A 25,943-nucleotide genomic window follows, 5' to 3' on the forward strand; every position below is an offset into this window, starting at 1 on the left:
CGCCGCCACACTGCAGCAAGCCGGCGATGGCGCCGCCAGCACCCTGCCGCTCATCGTCTCTCCCCCGCCTCCCTAAAGCCACGAAGCAGACCCGCCCCGCCGCCGGCCCGCCCAGGCCCAGATCTGGGCCGAGCAGGCGCCGCCAGGCCGCGCCGCCGCGTCACCCCGCCGCCAATGGCGACGCCGCCGTCCAGAAGTCCGCCCCCGCTCGCGTCGGGAGCCCCCGCCGCCGCGCTGGACCGCCGCCGCCTAGAAGCACCGCCCGGGGTCGCCCCGTCCCGCGCCGGTGGACACCCGAGAGGGGGAAAGCCAGAGGGCCGCCGCCACCAGCGTCGCCCGGGCCAGGCCCGCAGCGGGCGCCGACGACGGCGGCAGAGAGGAAGGGGGAGGGAGAGGCGCGCGGGGGAGAGGGCTGGGCGCGGCCGGCCGCCCGCGGGGGCGGCGCGGTCGCGAGAGAGAAGAGGAGAGGAAATTTGGATGCTAGCTGCCCTTTCCATTGTAGTGTTTTTCGTAAATATAATCTTTAAAGTGGTGGTTTTATGCGATTTACTTGGCCAAAGCCTGTTTCGAGATTGATTTTGTGTTTCGAGATTGATTTTGTGAGCCTGATGACCGTCGTCGATCTCAAGGTTGTTCGGCGCCAATACCAAGTTACCAACAGATGCTTCCATATAATAATCTTAAAATAAAATATCACCCGCAAAGAAAAATATCTACAACACCTATAGTAATATTATAATCGCTTCGGAGTTCTGTCGTCGTTTACAACCTCGTCCTCGTATGGAACGAGGGTAATGAACTTATTTATGCCATGATTGAGAATAATTTGAAAATGACAAACTCCTCTAACTTTCCTCGCACGAAAATTGGGGTTGAACAACCGAAGGCAAAGAAACGGAGAAAATGACACATACGCTCCTCGCGATCACAACAGCCCAACAGCACAAACTCCTCTAAACCAAGCCGCACACGCCACGGGCCGCCGAGGAGAAACGATATTCCAGCCTTCCCCGCCCCGGCACACCATCGCGCCTCTCCACCCTCTCCCCATGGCCGCCGCACGCGACCTTGCCGACAACCAGCCCGGATCCACCCGCGTCTGCACCGGAGAAGACGTCGCCTGGTTGGACGTCACAGGCGTCTACGACCGCGACGATTCCCTCAAGGAGAACACCAACCCTAAATGCTTCATCGACAAGAACTACCCCGGCCACAAGGCCGGCAACGGCGCGGCGCAGCGGTTCTCGGGCAACCTGAAGCCTACGGCGGCGCCCATCATCGGGATCTCCGGAAACCTCGGCCAGGGGTGTGCCCGGCGGCACCGCCCACCTGCGATGTTCCCAAAGAATGCCAAGACCGGCGGCGGCGGGCGCAACCCGAAGCCGGCGGTGCCGGAGCCGGGATCGCCCAAGGTGTCCTGCATGGGGAAGGTTCTATCGGGACGAGAGCGCGACCGCCGCCGGGAGCTGATCTCCCCGGAGAAGATGAATGGCGGCTGCTGCCCCTGGTTCGGTTTCCCGATCCGTCGCAGCCGCTCGAGGAAGAGCGCCGTGGAGAGCGTCGACTGGTCTCCGCCTCCCAGGCTGCCTCTGGCCTATGTGGAGCGTAAGATGGAGGCGAAGGAGGTAAGCACGGATCAGGCAGCGCCGCCCGCGCCGGCGCCGGCGCTGGCAGGGATGAGGCGGTTCGCATCTGGTAGGCGCGTGGCGGATTGGGCGGCCGGGACGGAAGAGGATGGACGCTTGGCGAGATCTGGGCCGTTGTAGCGCGTGTAGGGCTGGTGAATACTACTCGAAGACTTGTAGTAGATGACAGTCTGGTTCGTGGCTTTCTGTTGGTTGTTTCTATGCTTTGTGTAGATTTGCCAGAAAAAAGCGTGTAAGATGAGGATTGAGTTTGAGGTACCATGTAGATAATAAAATTAGGACTCAGAGATACTCCCTCCGTTTCATAATGTAGTGCCTATAGATTTTTTGAAAAGTCAAATCTCACAAACTTTGACCAAGTTTGTGGAGAATTTTTTTTACATCTAGAGTATGAAACATATATCACTAGATTCATTGTAAGATGTAGTTTCACATTATATATTTTTGCTTTTGTAGATATAAATATTTTTCTCTACAAACTTGGTCAAAGTTTACAAAGTTTGACTTCTCAAAAAATCTATAGGCACTACATTATGAAACGGAGGGAGTATGTGACATAGATTGGCAGATGATACAAATTTCAGCTTCGTCTACGCTATCCCGAAGATGTGTGGCTGTTTAATTATATATTTTCTCATCACTTTGTATCAGTTCAGCTGTTTAGGCTTTATATATAAAGCTGAACGAAACATGTTTCAAGGATGATGGTATCTTGGCAAAGAAATCCTATCAGTCGGAGGTAAGGGGTTAACTATACCATGACTGTCATATACTATCTCCATCCTGGTTTATTGGTCCTCATTATAATCAGTGCTTAATTTTAACGATAAATTTAACTAATAAAATGTTCATGCATGTCATCAAAAATTATATCATTAAGAACAATGTCCAAATACAAAATCAGCAATATAATTTTTGTTGACATGCACCAACATTTTGTCAGTTAAATCTTTGATAAAATTTTAGCATAAATTACAAAGGGAACCAATAAACCAGGGTGGAGGTAGTAACAGCTAGTGGTTTCGATGAAGATTTGAATTCTATCCATGGGAAGCCAACTCGATATGTTAATTTACTTTCTGAGAGTCGTACTTGGGTCGACAAACCCCCTATCCTTTTGTCAATTTTAAATGATGCAATTTCATTCCATAATTGAAATGGCTAGATGGCTTAAAAAACAAAACAGAGAAACAAAGCTTCCTTCAAAAAAGAACAAGAGAAACAATCTATAAATCTGAGAAAGGGAAACGGAAGAGGCCATAATCATCACAAGGGGGCTAAAGTACCGGACACGACTATGTCTCGCATCACGCGAGACAGAGTGAGCTCTCACCTGAAGGACCTCACGAATGGGCCAACCCAGAGTTGCTCGGGGTTTTCTCCTGTTTTTTGTTTCAATTTTTGCTTCTTCTTTTTTTAACTTTTGTTTATACTTTTAAATATTCTAAATAAATATATTACAAAAAAACTTTGCATAAAATATTTGAAAAAAATAACCAAGTATTTGAAAAAATCTTAAATGTAGAGAAAATGTCTCTCATGTATACAAATAATATATTATGTGTGTGAAAAAGGTTGATCATGTATTAAAAAATAATAATCAAGAGTAAAAAAATGTTAAATGAGTATTTAAAAAACATTAAATATGTAGAGAAATGTTTTTCACCATGTATTCATAAAATGTTAATCTAGTATTTTAAAAATGTTAAATGTGCATAGAAAAATGTTGACATATATTCAAAAACTATTAATCTTGTATTTGAAAAATATTGATCAAGCATTTGAAAAAAAAGTTCACTATGGACAAAAATGTTAAATCTTGTATATAAAAATATTAAACGTGTTAGAAAAATGTATTAGATACATATTAAAAGTCTATAATGTGTATGGAAAAAGTAGAATAAAATGCAAATTTAAAAAAATATTAATAGTGTATTTCAAAATAATAAATGTTCACATAAAAAAGTTTCTGATGTTTATGGAAAGTGTTGAATGTGCACTGAAAACACAATTTTGATGTGTTGAAAAATCATAAACTGAAGAAACTCAACAAAAAAGGAAAGAAAAGCGAAGAAAACCAATAAAAAGAAAAAAAGAAAACAAAGGAAATGAAAAACTGAAGAAACCAATGCAACAAAGAATGGAGATAGAAAACTGAGACGAAAAGAAAGAAAGAGGATGAAAAAGAGAAAGAAACAAACAAAACCAAAGACAAGAAAAGGAAAACCCAGTGAAATCGAGAAAAAAAACAAAGAAAACCAAAGAGAAAAAGAAAGGAAAGAAAAAAACCAGTGAAAACCAAGAAAGAAACAAAGAATACCAAAGAAAGAACAAAGAAAAGAAAAAAATGCAGTGAAACAGAGGAAGAAACGAAGAAAACCGATGAAAAAAACGATAAAACAAGTTAAAACCGAGAAAGAAACGAAGAAAAATGGATATAAAATAAATAAAAATAGAAAAATCCAAGAAACTAGTATGGCGAGAAAGAAAGAAATCCAAAAGGCCAAAAGAACTAGCAAAACCACGGGCGAACCGCAGCGAGAGACCTTGAAACCAGGGGAAAAAGTACCACTTACGAGCATAGCTCCAAACGGTTATTCCAAACCAAGCAAAACAAAAGGGTAAGCTGACTGGAGCTAGGAGAATAGAAAGACACCCAACAACATCCACCATGCAACTTGTTAATTCGGAAGATTTCTCATATTCAGCTGGATCTGTCTCATTAGTGCTTAGTAGCAAATTCTGAGGAGGATCGGTGCCATTAGCAAAGTAATAGAATTCTACTCAATTCTAAAGAGTCTGCAAGTTTTGAAGAAAACTGTGCTATTAGGACTTTATTTCGAACAGATTTCTGTTTCACCTAAATTGGTATATTTCAAGACAGAATCAATTTTAGGTCACAACATGAAAGATCAAGATAATTTCTAGTTGATCATCTAAGTGTACTAAATTTCTTCACTTCGTAAAGCGGATCAAGATTTATATCAGGTAGAAAGATTAGTCTAGAAAAGGATTCAGGATTCAGACTAAAGGGGGGAGCTAATTTTATTTCTTTTGGAGAGTCGTAGCTACACTTGACCAGTTGTCATGGTTAGTTATGGACTAGTTCTAAGATTGATGGCCAAGGAAGTCTAGGAACTAATGGGGACGAAATCTACAAAGAATCCCATCTAATAAGTCAAAATTTTGAGGTTTGGTCCCCATTAGTTCCTAGACTTCCTTGGCCATCTTGTGCTCTAGACTCTCTGGTAAAACGGTCATTATTTCTTCATATGGACTCGAAATTTGACTTTCTTGGGCTTGTTGGAATTGTACAACGACGCTGATGCACTTATGGTATTAGATCTGATTTGAAGCACTTTGAAAAAATTAACTTTTTTGCTGTCCAAAATACCTAAGTCGGTGTCTGGATGTCCTCCGTTATATCCTTTTCATAATGCTAAGTGCGTGGGAGTTCCTCATCACCTACAAAACATACAAAAAAGAAAACTAAAAAAATAACAACAAATGAATATTATGCAATGCTCATGGTGAAAAAGGGCAAGTACTAGAAATCATGAATATGGACATGTAATTGGCTCAATCAGACATGATATACGGTGATAATATGCAACAAATGGGCTCTAAAATACGTAAAATATGGAACCATCACAAGGTGTGGCTAGAACTCCTCCCCCAGAGGAATCCCTCCTTACAGAAGGATCTCATCCTGGCGTGCAAGTCAAGAAAAAAACCTCGTCTGATCAGAACTCTAGTTCTTTTAGCAAACAATGTAACACTATGTCTCGTCCCTGTTTATAAGGCGAGACCGCATGGGTAGTTCTAGGCATGTGACAACATACTCATAATCTTGATAGCATCATCTCTACACATATTGTAGCCCCCTGTGACGCCCGGGTAATTAAGCTACAGTGAACCGTTGCTAATGATGCCATGTCACCTCGGTTACTGTCGATAAACTCGCGTTAGTTTAAAACCGATTCAAATTCAAATTCAAAATAAAGCAAACAATAAAAGTTTTCAAATATTAAAACTAAAATGTTCATCATGTGGCAAATAATCCCTAACTAGTTTTGGTGGTGGAACCAACCTTTTTCAAAGTGTTTAAATGTCCTAAAACTAATTAAAACCAGTGGCTAAAATAATAATTTATTTGCTTTTGAAAATATAGAAATATTAAACTAATTTATTTTGGGTCCAAACTAGGTTTGGTAGTGGCCTATTTTGATGATACTAATTTAGGGCTAACTTAGTACTGTAAAGAAACTAAAAATATCAGAAACTAAAATGAAAACAGAAAATCAAACGAAGAGAAAACAAAACAAAGAAAAGAAAAGAAAGTACCCCCCCACAGGGCTCCGGCCCAGCAGGCCACCGGCCCAACCTGGCAAAGGCCAACCGGCCAGCCCACTCCTGCTCCCTTATCCACCCACCTACCGAAACCCTAACCGAATCCCCCCACTCTCCCTCTCCCTCAGATGCAATCGGGATCGGGGCGCACAACACCGGTGCTGCCTCGTCTCCACACCGATGCCGCCCCGTCCACACCTCGCTCCCTCGTCCCTCTTGGCGCCGTCCCGACCGCATCGCCCCCGGCGCCGCCACCCGTCGCCCGAAGCCGTCCCCGGCGCCACCGGACCTCGTCACCGCCGCCCCAACTGCGTCACCTCCTCCGTTCCCTCCCTGACCTGGACGCCCCTCGCGCTGCACCCGACCATGCCGTCGCTCCGGATGGTGGGCTCCATGCCGAGAGCGCCCGTCCTCGACGCCCGAGCTCGCCTCCCCGTCCTCGCCCCCTTCCCGATCCATAACTGGATCGGGGCACGACCCCGACGCCGCCATCGCCCCGCGTGCCTCGGCCTCCTCCTCGTCCCGTGCCGGGGCCGCCGTTCCTGCGCCGCGCCATCGACCCCGTCGTCTCGCCGCACTCGTCGCCGGCGACCCGGACACCGCCCCTTCGCCGTCCTCCTCCCCGAGCCCATTGCCCATCCCCTACGGCCATCGTGAGCCCCTCCTCTCCTCTCTTTCCCCCGCGCCGTCGCTCACCCGCTCCGGCGCCCGTCGCACGCGAGCCCCGCTCACTTGCCGCCCTTGCCGTCCGCCGTCCCGCTTCGCTCTGCTCGCGGACGCACCCTGCCTCGCTTCGAGACCACGCCTGCGACCTCCCGTGGCCGCGCCCGTCGGGCTCGCGACCTCCCGTGGCCGCGCCCGGAGTTCTGCTCCCCTGCGCCTGCTCCACTCCCTCCGCCGCCCTGCGCCACTCCGGCCGGCCGTGCCTTGCCGGCGCCGAACGCAAGCCTCGCCGTGGCTGGCCTGGGCCAGTGCGCAGTCGGGCTAGCGCCCGCGCGCCCGCGCCCTTATGGCCAGGGCCACTTACCATTGGGCCAGTGCCCCCCGGCCCAATGACATATGGGGCCCAACGCCCAGAGAACGTTTAAAAAAATGAATTAAAAAAATAACAAAAATAAATTTAATTAATTAATTAACTAAATTAATTAAGTTAATTAATCCTGTTTAAATTAATCTAATTAATTAGTTAATTTAATTAAACAGTAATTAATTAGATAAACCCTAATTAACCTAAACAGAGAATGACAGGTGGGTCCCATTGGACCCACATGTCAGTTTGACTTAGTCAACCCCTGTTGACTGCTGATGTCAGCATGACATCATGCTGATGTCATAAATCCAATTTCGAATTAAATTAAATGATTAATTAAATTCCAGAAATTAGTAAATCTTTAAAAAATCATATCTTTTAAACCGTAGCTCAGATGAAAATACTTTCTACATGAAAGTTGCTCAGAACGACGAGCCGAATCCGAATACGCATTCCGTTCGTCCGCCAGACGTCCCTAGCATAGCAAACTTGCAACTTTCCCCCTCCGTTTCATCTGTCCGAAAAATACAAACTTCGGGAAAACTTTCCCGGATGTTTCCCCCCTTTGCCGATATCACCTACTACCGCGTTAGGGCACACCTAGCACCGCGTATTGTCATGTTACGCTTTTTGTTGTTTTGATTGCTCTGTTATTTATTGTGTTCCCCCTCCATTACTTCTTTCCGGTAGACCCCGAGACTACCGGCGACCCCCAGTTCGACTACAGAGTTGACGACCCCTACTTGCCAGAGCAACCAGGCAAGCCCCCCCCCCCTTGATCACCAGATATCGCCTATTCTTCTCTATACTGCTTGCATTAGAGTAGTGTAGCATGTTATTGCTTTCCATTAATCCTATCCTGATGCATAGCCTATCATTGTTGCTACAGTTGTTACCCTTACCTGCTATCCTACTTCTTAGTATAGGATGCTAGTGTTCCATCAGTGGCCCTACACTCTTGTCCGTTTGCCATGCTATACTACTGGGTCGTGATCACTTCGGGAGGTGATCACGGGTATATACTATATACTTCATGTACATGACACATGTGGTGACTAAAGTCGGGTCGGCTCGTTGAGTACCCGCAAGTGATTCTGATGAGGGGGCTGAAAGGACAGGTGGCTCCATCCCGGTAGAGGTGGGCCTGGGTTCCTGATGGCACCCGACTGTTACTTTATGGCGGAGCGACAGGGCAGGTTGAGACCACCTAGGAGAGAGGTGGGCCTGGCCCTGGTCGGCGTTCGCGGATACTTAACACGCTTAACGAGTTCTGGGTATTTGATCTGAGTCTGGCCATTTGGTCTATACGCACTAACCATCTACGCGGGAGTAGTTATGGGTATCCCGATGTCGTGGTATCAGCCGAAGCCTTCGTGACGTCAGCGACTGAGTGGCGCGCGCCGGATTGGACTGGAACGCCACTAGGCTAGGTCTGCTTCCGGCCGCGTACGCAACGTGCAGGTGTGCAATGGGCGATGGGCCCAGACCCTGCGCCCATATGAGTTAGACCGACGTGCTGACCTCTCTGTTGTGCTTAGGTGGGGCTGCGACGTGTTGATCTTCCGAGGCCGGGCATGACCCAGAAAAGTGTGTCCGGCTAAATGGGATCGAGCGTGTTGGGTTATGTGGTGCACCCCTGCAGGGAAGTTTATCTATTCGAATAGCCGTGTCCCTCGATAAAAGGACGACCCGGAGTTGTACCTTGACCTTATGACAACTAGAACCGGATACTTAATAAAATACACTCTTCCAAGTGCCAGATACAACCCGGTGATCGCTCTCTAATAGGGCGACGAGGAGGGGATCGCCGGGTAGGATTATGCTATGCGATGCTACTTGGAGGACTTCAATCTACTCTCTTCTATATGCTACAAGATGGAGATGGCCAGAAGCGTAGTCTTCGACAGGACTAGCTACCCCCCTCTTATTCTGGCATTCTGCAGTTCAGTCCACTGATATGGCCCTTTACACATATACCCATGCATATGTAGTGTAGCTCCTTGCTTGCGAGTACTTTGGATGAGTACTCACGGTTGCTTCTCTCCCTCTTTTCCTCCTTTCCTTTCTACCTGGTTGTCGCAACCAGGTGCTGGAGTCCAGGAGCCAGACGCCACCGTCGACGACGACTCCTACGACACTATAGGTGCCTACTACTATGTGCAGCCCGCTGACGACGACCAGGAGTAGTTAGGAGGATCCCAGGCAGGAGGCCTGCGCCTCGTTCGATCTGTATCCCAGTTTGTGCTAGCCTTCTTAAGGCAAACTTGTTTAACTTATGTCTGTACTCAGATATTGTTGCTTCCGCTGACTCGTCTGTGATCGAGCACTTGTATTCGAGCCCTCGAGGCCCCTGGCTTGTATTATGATGCTTGTATGACTTATTTATGTTTTAGAGTTGTGTTGTGATATCTTCCCGTGAGTCCCTGATCTTGATCGTACACATTTGCGTGCATGATTAGTGTACGGTCAAACCGGGGGCGTCACAAGTTGGTATCAGAGCCAGGTTTCGATCCTGGGACCTGTGGGTTATGGGCCCACGTCGCCATTGGGTGGTATTAGGATTTTTTACTCCTTGTCTATACTCTGGGACTCTGATCTCTCTTCTATTCGGGTTAAATGAATTTTGCTAAATCTAACATTAGGATCTCGTTATCACTTTCACCCGGAGAGCCCCTTATTACTGATGATCGTCTGCTGCACGTGAAGACCCTGAAGATACTCTCCGCTGATAACCCAAGAACTTGTGTTCATCGCTTTTGCAATTCCCTTTCATCGATAAACTCCTATGGATAACCACGTATACTCGCCATTCATACAATGTTTCCCAGTTGATCTTGTAATTATAAGATACCTTGATATCCTCTCTATTGTTCCGAGGATACTTTGTGCCTACTGCATTGCAGTTCTTTGCCACATTAAATACCCCTACGGATAATTCCTCGCACTTACCGAGTATCTGGTCATCCCCAGTTGTTCAGGTGTTTCACAAAAGTCTTCGAAATACTACCCGATCTTCCGGTAGTCCTTCTGCAAATACTTGTCTGCTTGCAGTTTGGACAATTCCATTTGACTAACAATAACCATTAAAATCCTTGTGATTGACATTCTGATCGTGTTGATTCAACATGTGTGTAAATACACACAATCATCCGTTATTCCCTGGAAATTTCCTTCCGGCTCAGACATCATTTTAAACGTGAGCTGTTTCTCAAGCAATCCAATTGCCGTCGATTGTACCCTAAGCCTACTCAACTTATCCATCCTTAATCAGAGTTTTTGCCTCTGAGCCCTTGATTTGGAAATTATGATCCTGTGCCTTTGAGCTTTGAGTTAGTCAGTTGTTTCTATAATCTAAGGCCCTTGCCTTGATTCTTCCTCTGGTTGTGTGCCGATGTTCACATCAGCTCCGTTATGAACCATCAAGCCCTTTGTTGAATTATCATCTGACAGTGTCCTTCGTATACAAAAACCTCGAGAAGCTCTTTTCGGGATACATAATACAATTGGTAAATCCCGTTCCATGATTTGGCCAACCATGCTCTACTTTCGAGCTGGTGATATTTACTATTGAAGCTTGTGGTATATGTTTCCACGATACCCTGACGGGTTGAACCTATGCCTTCCTTAATATGTGTGAACTTGAAAGTTTCATGAGTCATTACTCTTCTGATTTTGCCAGATAAAAAATTTCAACACTACAACTTCTTTGAAAAATGAGAAGTGAATGAAAGGTTATGCATGGAGAAGTGGGAGTCGACCTTGAACTTTGTGTTCATGCCCATGGACACGATGTAGATCCTATCATGGAGCTTCTTATAATAATAACTATTTCCCTGGTAAATATCATCTGTATCGGTGAATTGATCCTTTGCAATCGTGGTTCCGACCATGTTCTCCTTTAAATACCATTTCCTATGCCAAGTTTAGTAATTGTCTTCTATAGAGCAATACCCCAATCCACCCCTCTAGTCTTGATCTGTCGTCGGTATTGCCCCCTGGTATCTCGAGATTATCACGGAACCGCATAACTTCTTATGAGTTCTTCATCAAGTACTACATTCTCACGATTACTATTTTTCCCGGGTTTTGATGGTTAACCACTCGAGTACCTCCGATAATTGAATCGAGTCCGCACTACGGTTCAACAACTTTTAGTAATGTTCCTTACTTACGAGTTTGTACCCGATCGCGTCATTCCTAGCCTGTTTGGCTATATCATTATCTTGATGATTTTAACTATGCTACCTGGTCCTTATTCCCGGAGCACCACTTTCGACGATGAGCTAAGCTTACGTCGATTTTCCTCGTCATATCGTTTCACCTCGAACAACAAACTTGCCCCGAGTTTGTGTAGTATCCGTGGCTCCAATAATCTTTTGTTGCATCAGTCCTTTTGCTTGATGCAGTCGCTGATCAATTGCTTCTTCGTGGATCCCCTCGACAACAAAATGTCATGATCATCATCAACATTTTGAGCTCTTCCAGGATATCAGTCGAAATTCAGGATGAGAAATACCATCCTTGCCCCTCGATGATTTGTGTTATCATCGGCAACGTTATTGCCCCCCCTCCAAGTCAGACTTGATCATGTTATGGAGCTCTTTCCTATATAGCTTATGTTATGTTCTACATTGAAGTATTACCGTCCTTCATGTCAAGGATGTTGTGAGGATTGCCCCACCTCTTAAGAATTCTTGATATAGTAATACTTCTCGCCATCTCCATTCATTTCCAGGTTCAGGTGTTGATTCTAACCGGGATACCAACAGGTGAACTGTGTTGTTTGGATTCTGCCCTTCTAGCAACCTTATTCCTTTGAAGTTAATGGTCGGCCGTTCATTCTTAGACTATTGATTACTGAATCACCATTCCGACGTTGGTCGTGCAACCCAGCCCATATTTCGGGTGCACCTTTCAACCAATGTTTAATTGTGTATGTTTTCCTCGAGCATACATCATTATATCATTTACACTGACTAATGTTATCTCCTTGTTCACATAATAGTGGAAATCCATCTTTTTGGAAATCTCGAGGAATTGTCGCTGAGTCCATCAGCCACCCCCTCATCCTCTCCTTGATTTAATGACGAACTCTTGTTCCGGAACTCGCTTCCATGGTTTAATTCCCGAGAATCATACAATGCCACCTCGACAATTTGTGTTGCACCTTTCTTCTCAGGCATCCTGACACCAATCTGATCTGAATCTTGGACAGAAATGATGGTTGGAACGTAATTCCAAGAGTTATAACATTGGTCTTTATATGAACCGGTAAGGTGATGTCATGCCCAGCACACCTGGCCGGAGGACCTACTGTTATAGTTTCCTTTTTAGCAAGGTTATCCATTCTTCCATGAGAAAATTGAAAGACTTATTCTATGAGTTGTTCCTGATGGATCCTTTGTGTATCCCAAAGTCCGACCTTTGCTTGAATACCATGTCGATGCTATCTCGAAGCATGTCTATGGTACTCCGATTTTCAATAAGAGCATTTGAAGAACAATGCTAAATTTTCTTTGTCCATTATCCAAACACCGTTGTTTGGGTTATGACATGAAATTCCTCTCCCCTTACCTCAATGGTTTTCTACATTAATATCCTTCATGGATATTCATGCTCTGCTTTATCCTTGGGAAGGATATACCCGTGAATAATGTGTTTAAACACATTTTCCTTTCCATTGTTCTATTTAATCTGATGATCACCTTTTCCTTTCCATTGTTTTGTTTAACCTTTCTGGTGATCTATATGATCTAAGAAGTAATATTCTGCTGCTTATGTAAACACCTCGGTGTACAACTTTGTAAGTAAGACCCTGTTACTATTATTGATGACATTCCAGTTGCCACCGATGGACGAGAACCTTGCCTATTGGTCCGCCTCGTTCAACGAGCAGGAAAATGGTTCTCTTCGTCCCTCGCCCTTGGTACTGATGTTGTTGCCGACATTACTGATAGGCTATCCTCTGACATACCTTGCTTACATGATCGTGTAAGACGTCATCGCCCTTCCTACTGTTAACCCACATGGTGGGCCCATAACCCACAGTTCCACAGGATCGAAACCTGACTCTCCTGTACACCCCCTGTTCGCAAGGTTGTTCCTCGTGCGTGGCTTCGTATGTAATTCACGGACCACCTTCCTAGTGCTCTATTTTGGTATCAGACGTTATACTTACTCTCGCTGCTCTGAACCCCTGTCACATTTCGTATCAGGCAACGAACGATTGTCTATGCACTTGAAACTTCTATTTTGCACCTTCTTACTTGCTCTCGATAATGTCTTATGTTTCAATTCGAGGGTTACCTCCCGCCACCTTCCCTGATGTTATCTACTAGATAAGCAAACATTGTAGCGGTCCGTTCTTCCGTAATACCCCCTTATCCTTTCGTAAGTACGATGGAGTTCTTGAAGAAAGGACGACAATTTGATCATGATGCATTGATGCATAGGAATGAAGACATCAATGCTATGGATCGACCTCTTCGAGAAGAGCAACCTAGGCCGAGAAGACTCGTTAGAATTTCGTAACCAAATCTTTTCCCCATTAGTCCCCTCTTGAATCTCGGGACGAGATTTCTTGTAGTGGAGGAGAACTGTGACGCCCGGGTAATTAAGCTACACTGAACCGTTGCTAATGATGCCATGTCACCTCGGTTACTGTCAATAAACTCGCGTTAGTTTAAAACCGATTCAAATTCAAATTCAAAATAAAGCAAACAATAAAAGTTTTCAAATATTAAAACTAAAATGTTCATCATGTGGCAAATAATCCCTAACTAGTTTTGGTGGTGGAACCAACCTTTTTCAAAGTGTTTAAATGTCCTAAAACTAATTAAAACCAGTGGCTAAAATAATAATTTATTTGCTTTTGAAAATATAGAAATATTAAACTAATTTATTTTGGGTCCAAACTAGGTTTGGTAGTGGCCTATTTTGATGATACTAATTTAGGGCTAACTTAGTACTTTAAAGAAACTAAAAATATCAGAAACTAAAATGAAAAGAAAATCAAACGAAGAGAAAACAAAACAAAGAAAATAAAAGAGAGTACCCCCCACAGGGCTCCGGCCCAGCAGGCCACCGGCCCAACCTGGCAAAGGCCAACCGGCCAGCCCACTCCCGCTCCCTTATCCACCCACCTACCGAAACCCTAACCGATCCCCCCACTCTCCCTCTTCCTCAGATCCAATCGGATCGGGGCGCACCACACCGACGCTGCCTCGTCTCCACACGATGCCGCCCCGTCCACACCTCGCTCCTCGTCCCTCTTAGCGCCGTCCCAGGGGACCGCATCGCCCCTGGCCGCCGCCACCCGTCGCCCGAAGCCGTCCCCGGCGACACCGGACCTCGTCACCGCCGCCCCAACCGCGTCACCTCCTTCGTTTCCCTCCCCACCTAGACGCCCCTCCGCTGCACTGACCATGCGTCGCTCCGGATGGTGGGCTCCATGCCGGAGCGCCCGTCCTCGACGCCCCGAGCTCGCCTCCCCGTCCTCGCCCCCCTTCCCGATCCATAACTGGATTGGGGCACGACCCCGACGCCGCCATCGCCCCGCGTGCCTCGGCCTCCTCCTCGTCTCCGGCGGGGCCGCCGTTCCTGCGCCGCGCCGTTGACCCCCGTCGTCTCGCCGCACTCGTTCGCCGGGACCCGGACGCCGCCCCCTTCGTCGTCCTCCTCCTCGAGCCCCACTGCCCACCCCCTACGGCCATCGTGAGCCCCTCCTTTCCTCTCTTTCCCCTGCGCCCGTAGCTCACCCGCTCCCGGGGCCCGTCGCACGCGAGCCCCGGCTCACTTGCCGCCCTTGCCGTCCGCCGTCCCGCTTCGCCTCTGCTCGCGGACGCGCCACTTGCCTTGCTTCGAGACCCACGGCTTCGACCTGCCGTTGGCCGCGCCCGACGCCGCCCGCCGACCCTCCCGTGGCCGCCGCCCGGAAGTTCTGCTCTCCCTGCCGCCTGCCTCCCACTCCCTCCGCCCGCCCTGCGCCACTCCGGCCGGCCGTGCCTGCCGGCGCTCGAACGCAAGCCTGCGCCGTGGCTTGGCCTGGGCCAGTGCCCAGGTCGGGCTAGCGCCCCGCGCGCCCGTGCCCCTATTGGCCAGGGCCACTACCACTGGGGCCAGTGCCCCCTGGCCCAATGACATTATGGGGGCCCACGCCCAGGAGAACGTTTAAAAAAAAAGAATTTAAAAAAAATAAATCAAAACAAGTAATAAATAAATTTAATTAACTAAATTAATTAAGTTAATTAATCTGGTTAATTTAATCTAATTAATTAGTTATTTAATTAAACAGGTAATTAATTAGATAAAACCCTAATTAACCTAAACAAGAGAATGACAGGGTGGGTCCATTGGACCCACATGTCAGTTTGACTTAGCAACCCCTGTTGACTACTGATGTCAGCTATGACATCATGCTTGAATGTCATAAATCCAATTCGAATTAAATTAAATGATTTTAATTAAAATTCCAGAAATTAGTAAATCTTTAGGAAATCATATCTTTAAACCGTAGCTCAGATGAAAAATACTTTCTACATGTAAAGTTGCTCAGAACGACGAGCCGAATCCGAATACGCCAGTCGCGTTGTCGCCAGACGTCCCTAGCATAGGCAAACTTGCAACTTTCCCCTCCGTTTCATCTGTCCGAAAAATGCAAACTTCGGGAAAACTTTCCCGGATGTTTCCCCCCTTGCCGATATCACCTACTACCGCGTTAGGGCACACCTAGCACCGCGTATTGTCATGTTACGCTTTGTTTGTTTGATTGCTCTGTTATTTATTGTGTTCCCCCTCCATTACTTCTTTCCGGTAGACCCGAGACTACCGGCGACCCCCAGTTCGACTACAGAGTTGACGACCCCTACTTGCCAGAGCAACCAGGCAAGCCCCCCCCTTGATCACCAGATATCGCTATTCTTCTCTATACTGCTTGCATTAGAGTAGTGTAGCATGTTATTGCTTTCCATTAATCCTATCCTGATGCATAGCCTATCATTGTTGCTACAGTTGTTACCCTTACCTGCTATCCTACTTCTTAGTATAGGATGCTAGTGTTCCATCAGTGGCCCTACACTCTTGTCCGTTTGCCATGCTATACTACTGGGTCGTGATCACTTCGGGAGGTGATCACGGGTATATACTATATACATTATATACATGACACATGTGGTGACTAAAGTCGGGTCGGCTCGTTGAGTACCCGCAAGTGATTCTGATGAGGGGGCTGAAAGGACAGGTGGCTCCATCCCGGTAGAGGTGGGCCTGGGTTCCTGACGGCACCCGACTGTTACTTTATGGCGGAGCGACAGGGCAGGTTGAGACCACCTAGGAGAGAGGTGGGCCTGGCCCTGGTCGGCGTTCGCGGATACTTAAACACGCTTAACGAGTTCTGGGTATTTGATCTGAGTCTGGCCATTTGGTCTATACGCACTAACCATCTACGCGGGAATAGTTATGGGTATCCCGACGTCGTGGTATCAGCCGAAGCCTTCGTGACGTCAGCGACTGAGTGGCGCGCGCCGGATTGGACTGGAACGCCTACTAGGCTAGGTCTGCTTCCGGCCGCGTACGCAACATGCAGGTGTGCAATGGGCGATGGGCCCAGACCCCTGCGCGCATAGGATTTAGATCGGCGTGCTGACCTCTCTGTTGAGCCTAGGTGGGGCTGCGACGTGTTGATCTTCCGAGGCCGGGCATGACCCAGAAAAGTGTGTCCGGCCAAATGGGATCGAGCGTGTTGGGTTATGTGGTGCACCCCTGCAGGGAAGTTTATCTATTCGAATAGCCGTGTCCCTCGTAAAAGGACGACCCGGAGTTGTACCTTGACCTTATGACAACTAGAACCGGATACTTAATAAAATACACCCTTCCAAGTGCCAGATACAACCCGGTGATCGCTCTCTAACAGGGCGACGAGGAGGGGATCGCCGGGTAGGATTATGCTATGCGATGCTATTTGGAGGACTTCAATCTACTCTCTTCTACATGCTGCAAGATGGAGATGGCCAGAAGCGTAGTCTTCGACAGGACTAGCTATCCCCCTCTTATTCTGGCATTCTGCAGTTCAGTCCACTGATATGGCCCTTTACACATATACCCATGCATATGTAGTGTAGCTCCTTGCTTGCGAGTACTTTGAGGAGTACTCACGGTTGCTTCTCTCCCTCTTTTCCCCCCTTTCCTTTCTACCTGGTTGTCGCAACCAGGTGCTGGAGTCCAGGAGCCAGACGCCACCATCGACGACGACTCCTACGACACTGGAGGTGCCTACTACTACGTGCAGCCCGCTGACGACGACCAGGAGTAGTTAGGAGGATCCCAGGCAGGAGGCCTGCGCCTCGTTCGATCTGTATCCCAGTTTGTGCTAGCCTTCTTAAGGCAAACTTGTTTAACTTATGTCTGTACTCAGATATTGTTGCTTCCGCTGACTCGTCTGTGATCGAGCACTTGTATTCGAGCCCTCGAGGCCCCTGTCTTGTATTATGATGCTTGTATGACTTATTTATGTTTTAGAGTTGTGTTGTGATGTCTTCCCGTAAGTCCCTGATCTTGATCGTACACATTTGCGTGCATGATTAGTGTACGGTCAAACCGGGGGCGTCACACCCCCTCATGCGAGGTGTTTCTCCCCCCACCCCATTAGTCAAATCTAAAGCAGGATTAGGGTATTACCTCCACGATGATGATACGAACCTGGGTACACCACTGCATGCGACCCTTCTGGTACTTTCGGTCTTGCACACCATCCTATTGGGACTACTGATGATTTTCAGTAGCATTAATAATCCATTGTTCAGTTGTGAAGAAGTGCACCACTTTTCTCTAGGTGGATGTTCAACCATATGCGGTTTCCACTAAGAATACTAGTACATCAAAAGAAATTTTCTCTAGGTGGATGTTCAACCTTATGTGGTTTCCACTAAGAATACTAGTACATCAAAAGAATGTTTGGAACTGAGGATAGCACTATGGGCCTTCGAAATATGGTGGGTGATTGTTAAATTATAGGCAGGCTTGTGCCCATAAATGAAATAATTCTTGAAAATCTCAAAGCCCATGTGTGATGTCATGACATGGTGGGAAATTTAGTACCACCCAGGACTGGATGAGAGTCGAGACCTCCTTATAAATGATTCTTTTCCACATATTATTGGAGAATGAGAAGATGAGTGGTTTTCACACGCTCCTCCTCCTCTACCCATCTCGCCACGCCACACATGTGCATGGTGTTTTGTAAACGAGTCAAGCCGAGCTCAGACCTATGCTACGTGTACGCTTTATTTTTGCCTGTCAAGAACGGATAATTACGAGTCATTAATGGGTGCGCTATGAATCTGAGATGTCGAATCATGGGATCATAGGCTGTTGTTGAATTGGTCGTATGCCCTAGTCCCACGTCCCCTAGCCCGACTGTATGTATATTGAAGGTGGTGGCAACCCTAGCTGTCACCTAATCAGATCGCATCCGCTCTAACTTCTCACGCACAATCCACTGTTGTTCCTCTCGTTGACGCCGCTTCCGGTGATCCCATCCCATCAACCGCGTGCACGTCTGTACAACAGAGAAGGCCTCCGAAACCCCACCATTTGTGATCCTGCACAGGGAGAAGCATGATTGTGTTTTGGGGGAACGTCTAAGGTGTGACTGCTCGTTGTTGTTCCACTACTTCGAATATGTCCTCGAGCTTTATGACATTGCCATGGGTGAACAATTTGAAGTCGCTAGGTAGAAGGCCACCGGTGAGGTTGTTGTCGCCGTCATGGCTTTGTCTAGGCCTACTGGAGGGTATTGATATGTTTATCCCTATTTACTAGTTTATGTGCTAGGCGTATCGATAAATCACGAGTGGACATGGTTCCACGCGAGGATGGTATCACCCCCGTCCGTTGCCACGTGATCCCAGCATCGTATCAATGTCTTTAGTCCATGTATTACAGGTCAATAAATGTGTGTCCCACGCCTACCACACAATAACTGCACTGATCCCATGTTATTGTTTACAGAAGAGTTAATGGGCAACCTGCACCTCCGCCTGCATTTTCTCCCCATCCTTTCATCATCCAGCAGCTCCTCTTTCACCCATGCTCCTTCTCTAGTTCATGGACTCTGTTCATCCTCATTCTCTAGTTCATGCACTATGTTCATGTTCATAGCTAGCTAAAACACATCCATGGAGATATAGAGCACCTTATTTTTTGTAAAAATGGAGATGTAGACTCGTAGCTATACTGCTCTCTCTCTCTCTCTGCGTCGTAGCACTAGCACCTTCAACGCCAGTATTTTATATTTATGTCCTAGTAGCACTAGCACCTTCAACATCAGTGTCCCAGTTCTTTAGCTCCTCCAGCGACGCCCATGGCGATGTAGTTCCTCTATTCCCACTAGTCTGGTTGCTCTATCCCCACTAGTCATCACAAGTTGAGGTTCATACCGTGGAGTTAAACGTTCAGATGTACTAGACATAATTAGCTAGTACTAGTAGTTTACCGTTTTTTATTCTGTTGAGTGCTAATGTTCTAAGCGCCTAAATGTAATATTTCCCAGCAAGTTAATTAAAATATTCGATGCTAGTGTCATGTGAGTTGTTGTTTATACATGCTAAAAAATTAAATTTCTTTCTATTTTCTTGTTCTTTGGAGATTGAAAACTTCTTTGTACTGTAAATGATGTAGTTCCTGGACAGACTTTTTCCATTGTTTATTTATAATATAAATGTAATGTACGAGGGGCTCCTCCTACTGTTCATGCGTAAAAAAAATCTGCCGCAAATATTTATAATCAAAACATATGAACTCTCTATCCAAACCGTCGTCCACACTCGGGAGGGAGCAGTAATGCATGGCGGAATCCAAATGCACCATTAATTGAACATGACCCCATACATATTGATGACATGCAAGAAATGAACAACCCACGTACACCACTGACTCACTGATGCATAGCTCAACCCACGTACTTCACGTATCACTGACGCGTATTCACCAAATTAAACCACTGTATCATTTTTGTATTCATTAATTCACTGTATTAAGTGCCGATCTCGTAGCACGGATGGGCAGCTCAGATTTCATCCTCGCGTGACAGCATGTCCCAAAAATCCGTGTCCCTAGGCGTACTTGCTATTTTCATAGTTGTTCTCGTTTTATGCTTAGTAGGTGCTCACATGTGCATATACCAGAATGATATTAGAGGATCCACAACCAGAGCCCTCAATTTGTCCCCAAACGTACGGTCGGATAGCCCAATCAGGGCATCTCCAATGGTTGTAAGATAGTTATTGGTAGACTTTGCCACATAGGATTTTTGATGATGTGTCATACAATAAATGAGAGAAGAGAGGAAGATTGTATGTACATAACACCCTTTGCACAAGCTTCAATGTAGAATGAGAGAGCACCTTATTTATTATCTCACATCCTATTGGGCAAACTAGATACAACCTATTGGAGTTGTTGTATGTTAAGGTGTTGGTTAATGACATGGCATATTTTACTAACAAGCTAACATACAAACTGTTGGAGATGTCCTCAGTGCACGAACGGGAGAGAAGAAAAAAAATCCAGCCAATCAGACTCCTTACTTTGTTTGAACTGTGCACAAATCCCCATACCCAACTCATATATGAGGATGTCCAAGCGTGTCCAGTGTCCAGAAATGTGTCACATACGATTTGGCCTACTGCGGACCATCTTTTCGCTTTTTGTATTTTTTTTCTCTCTCTTCATCTCCATCAATCATATGCATGTGAGAGACATATAGAAAAAAGTGGGGAGCATGGTTTGCCTGCATGGACAAATAGAGGCTCAATGAGAGCATGACCGGACATTGACATGACGCATCAATTTGCGGTTGTAGATGCTCTTAATATTATTATTATTGTCATCGTCATCATTTATTTATAATGAATTAAACCTATAAAAAATTGATAACTACCAACAGTTCCTATCGAGAGCCAGTCCACTCGGCCAATCGTGCTACCGAGTCTACGGAACCCTGCCTAGCAAGTAACAGCGCATGAAGCACGCGAACTCAGATCGACACGAAATCCAAACAGAAGAGACATCCCCTCTGGTGAGCAGTCTCCGAAAGAGGAAAAAAGAGGCCCCACGCGTGCTGAAAGCAGAACAGAACGGCATTGATTTACACACTTTCTGAGATTCCCTCTTGCCCATTTGGAGTTCCCCGGCAAGCCAGCCCGAGAGATACGCTGAGGTTGACCTTCACGCGTTGCGCATCGCGTACGCTTACCAAATGCGTACGACCTTTTTGTACAAGACCAGCCATGTCTACACTACATCCCCAAAGTGAGCTGCGAGAGCTAGAGGATAAACACATGCTGCTTACGTACATGCGTGGATACGGATCGGGATTTCGGGAAGTCGGCCGAGCACATAGTATGCAGTCTACCTTTTTTCTCCTAAGATAAGAAATTACTCATAGGTATAGATACAGCGTTAATATTAAACGGGTCAGAAATCAGTCTACACGTACACGTAAGTACTCCTACATCTCAGTTTACTCGACTTACACGTCTTCGGCTTGCAATTACGTAGAAAGAAAGGAAGAGGAATGTAAACTAGAGAAAGAATTATAGTAAAAAAATCGACGGGAAACAAAAGATAAATGCAACACGCCCAAACAGAAGTCGATTATAGTATGCGCGCATGCAAACTGTACTGCCAAAAGCTAGCAGCGTTCATAGCATCATGCCGTCTAAGTCGGAGCCCAAAGCGTACACCTTGCCGTCTAAGTCTCCGCCGGTTTCTCTCGACGACGGCGACGTGTGCGTGTGTCGAGTGGTGGTGGTGCACCGATCTGTATAGTCTTTGCGGCGGTGCCGCCCCACTAGATCGGCGGCTTGGCGATGCATATAGTGGAGGCCTCCATATAGTGCATTCGTGAGCCGCTGCGTCACGGCCCGCCGCCCGGCCGTCTCTTTCCCGGCAAGGAATAAAAGAGCAGGTCCGCGTCCGCGCGCGGCTAAAAGCGTTCAACGGGCAGGCCATGAGAGGGTCATATGCATGTACCGGCCACGGGCTATGGCCAACGGTCGTCTACTACTACCACCTAGTTAGTGATACTACTGGTAATTATGGGTCATTGTTTTGATAAAACTTTCGATCTTTTCATCATCACTCATGATAGTAATATAACAGAAATAATAAAAATTACAATCAGATCTGTAGACCACCTAACGACGACTACAAGCACTGAAACAAGCTGAATACGCGCCACCGTCATCGCCCCTCCCTCACTGGAGCCGGAAAAACTTGTTTTAGTAGACAGTCGGGAAGTCGTCGTGCTAATGCCCTATAGGACCATGATGCGGAGCATCCTAGGGGCATCACCATGTCAAGAGTCCGTTTGGCAAGTGACACGTGCGACATCTACTTCACATACACAAAGGTGAATCATTTCCTTTACACGTGCTCACTTGACCCCTTCGAGGATGGTATACTACTTGACACCCCTCTTGTGTGCATGCATAGGTATTGTCGGAACGCTACGGACGACGAGGAGGAGTGCAAGCGCCAAGGAACACCTACACTATCCGCGAGGGAAGCGTGGAAGCGAAGACGGAAGAAGACGGAGCTGCAGAATCTACAGCGGCCGGACGTCCGACACTCTACAGCGCCCGGATGACCGACGTCCACCGGACGTCCGACGCGACCACGCCAGGACCAGCCAGGAGATCTACAGCGGCCGGACGACCGACAACCTCCGGACGACCAACGCCGACCGGACGATCGGTGCCACCGGACGAGAGAAGAATCGTCGAAAGTCTGACGCCCTCCGGACGTCCAGACCCCCGCAAGCGACCGGACGTCCGACCCCGACCGGACGTCCGACACTGCCTGTGCGCAGCCGGGCCTTTGGCCTTGTATCCCTCTCCCACTTACCCCTTCGTGGCTTAGACTATAAATAGACCACCTCCACCTCCTTTCTAAGGTTAGCAGAGTGATAGCTCATTTGTATGTGAGCTTTGCTCCTACCTTCTCCTCTTGAGAGAGAGAGAGACCACCACTCCCATGGAGTTCAAGACCTCCATGTGAGAAGATCCTGCGGGATATATCGATCAAGACCCCCTCACGGGCGGCCCCCTTCAAGACCTCCTCATGGAGATGAACTTTACCTTGTAACTTTTTCCTTTTTGTTCATGTACCTTGTGGATCTTGTGTGTTTGATTGTCTAGCGGATGTGTGATTGGACTTGTTCTTGAGTGTTCCCCCTTGTGTTTCCTCTTCGTTCTTCCTCGTGTTCTTCGTGTTCTTCGAGGGATCCCACTCCAATCGTGAAAGATCGGCCTACACCGGGTTAGCCCGTATCATATGGTATCATGAGCCACGTTGATCACGTATTTGGAGTCCCTCCCACCGTTTTCTAGCCTTAGTTTGCTTGATTTCATCCTAAATTTCGAAAATCCCTACAAAAAATAGCCCCAATTTTTTTTCGTGATTTGTTGGTTTGATAATGTTTTGTTGATTTTGATCCATGGATTTGCTTGATTTCGAGTGGATCTAGCATCTCCCTAAGTTTCTCCATCTTCCATCCACGAAATTTGCTCAATTTTGACCCCAAAATCCCCATTTTCCGCCCAAAATCGCGTCCCGAATCTGAAATTTCGCGTTGACCCCGACCCACCGGACGACCGACACTTTACCGGACGTCCGGGGCCCCAGGAACCACCGGAAGTCCGACACTTACCGGATGACCGGAACCCCGACCCCGAGCTGAAATTAGCGGATTTCCGACCCGACCGGACGTCCGGGGACCGGACATCCGTCCATTTACGGACGTCCGATACCTGTAGATATTGACTTCGGCTGATTCTTGTTTCGGCCATAACTAATTCATCCGAACTCCGATTTTGACGTTCTTTAGCTCGTTTTGAAGCTATTGACATCCCCCTTCCCACAAAATTACTTCCAACATCATTTGACTCCATCAAATTTTGACAACTTTGATATCGTTGCCTAGGGCTTCCACCACATCATCCGCTACACCACCATCGACTTCCGCAACCTTACCCATTTTGTTCCCATTGCCTATGTGGTTGCTTGAGTAGTGATTCGAGTCTCCTAAGGTGTTTCGGCTACTTAGGGACGGCTGCTTCCTCATCAACCACCACCACCACTTCCGCATAGGCTTACCCACCATACACTTCCACCACCTCAACTTAACCCAATTTTGTTTGAGCTTATTTGAGTTGTGGCTTGTGTCTCCTAAGGTGTTTCGGCTACTTAGGGACGGAAACTTCAACTTCGACGTGCATAACCCGTCATCCCACTTCCTCATTGCCAAGTGCAAAACTACCACCGCTTTCCGCTACCACCATTTGACTTTTGACGTTTGAGATTTTGAGTTGTGGTTTTTCCGTTTCCTAAGGTGTTTCGTCTAATTAGAAACGGTTGTACATCAAGAACACCGCCACTCATCATCGCCACGAGGTCGTCATCTTTAAGGACGGTAACCTCAACGACACCATTGTATACTCCCCTTGCCATTGCATTGATAACCCCTACTTGCCTATTGGGACTAGCCATTTGAGTATTTTCGGCAACATTACTTGTGCACATTAGTGATCATTGGTCTACACCTTCCATATCATTTTGGTATCATATCATCCATTGTCACAAGATTGTTCCCGCATATACACAATTGCTATCTTGGTTTGTGCATTTCGCATTGTGGCCATATAAAAAAAAAAAGCTTTTAAGCAAAAAGAAAGAGCAAAGTGCTTGTAAGCAATAGCCATAGTATCATACCACATTGCATAAGATTGTCATATCCGATCATCTTGGATCAAACACCGGGAACCATACATACATAGCATACTTGGGATACAAGTTTATCCATTTTGCATCTTATAGGTTGTGCACATATGTCGTATCCGCCTATCGAGCAATCGTGCTAGCGTCTCTCTTGAGTTGTGCAACACGAGCGTTTTCCGTGGATTCCACATTTTGTGCTCAATCCTTGGTTGCACGACCCCATTTATCTATCCGTGTGCACATATTGCTATTGGTCTACTTGTTTCACTTGCGAATTTGTGAATCTTTTTCAACATTATTGACTCTTGCTAACATTTTGCATTAAATTTTTGTGCCACTATCTTCACCGAGCTACTCCATAACCTTTACTTGATAGGTGTGAGTGAACAAGTCCGGAACCAATTCCACTATTCTTTCATCTCACATTGAGTGAAACGGGATACATCCTCAACTTTGGGAAAAGGTAACTTGGTATCTGATACGTCTCCAACGTATCTATAACTTTTTATTGTTCCATGCTATTATATTATCTGTTTTGGATGTTTGTGGGCTTTATTAAACACTTTTATATCACTTTTGGGACTAACCTATTAACCCAGAGCCCAGTGCCAGTTCCTGTTTTTTCCCTTGTTTCAGTGTTTCGAAGAAAAGGAATATCAAACGGAGTCGAAACGGAATGAAACCTTCTGGAGAAGTTATTTTTGGAAGGAAAGCTACCCGATAGACTTGGAGTGCACGTCAGGAAAGAAACGAGGGAGCCACGAGGTAGGGGGCGCGCCCACCCCCTAGGGCGCGCCCTCCACCCTCGTGAGCCCCTCGTGGCTCCCCTGACGTACTTCTTCCTCCTATATATACCCATATACCCTAAAACGATCGGGGAACAGAAGAGATCTGGAGTTCCGCCGCCGCAAGCCTCTGTAGCCACCAAAAACCAATCGGGACCCTGTTCCAGCACCCTGCCGGAGGGGGGGAACCCTCACTGGTGGCCATCTTCATCATCCCGGCGCTCTCCATGACGAGGAGGGAGTAGTTCACCCTCGGGGCTAAGGGTATGTACCAGTAGCTATGTGTTTGATCTCTCTCTCTCGTGTTCTTGATTTGGCACGATCTTGATGTATCGCGAGATTTGCTATTATAGTTGG

At 46.8% G+C, this 25,943-nt stretch overlaps 1 protein-coding gene across 1 annotated transcript; it reads left to right on the forward strand.

The window, feature by feature from the left end:
- The first annotated feature begins 753 nt into the window (after positions 1–753).
- On the forward strand, positions 754–2,166 carry LOC123124556 (uncharacterized). Its single transcript, XM_044545144.1, has one exon. It carries the CDS (start codon positions 1,050–1,052, stop codon positions 1,764–1,766), a length of 717 nt encoding a protein of 238 aa, XP_044401079.1. The 5' UTR covers positions 754–1,049; the 3' UTR covers positions 1,767–2,166.
- Positions 2,167–25,943: the final 23,777 nt, after the last annotated feature.

The sequence above is a fragment of the Triticum aestivum genome, chromosome 5D (genome assembly GCF_018294505.1).
Source record: "Triticum aestivum cultivar Chinese Spring chromosome 5D, IWGSC CS RefSeq v2.1, whole genome shotgun sequence".
NCBI lineage: Eukaryota > Viridiplantae > Streptophyta > Magnoliopsida > Poales > Poaceae > Triticum > Triticum aestivum.

What these genes read in the sequence shown, in the direction of transcription:
- LOC123124556 (XM_044545144.1), top strand. Translation starts at nt 1,050, where the DNA reads ATGGCCGCCGCACGCGACCTTGCCGACAACCAGCCCGGATCCACCCGC.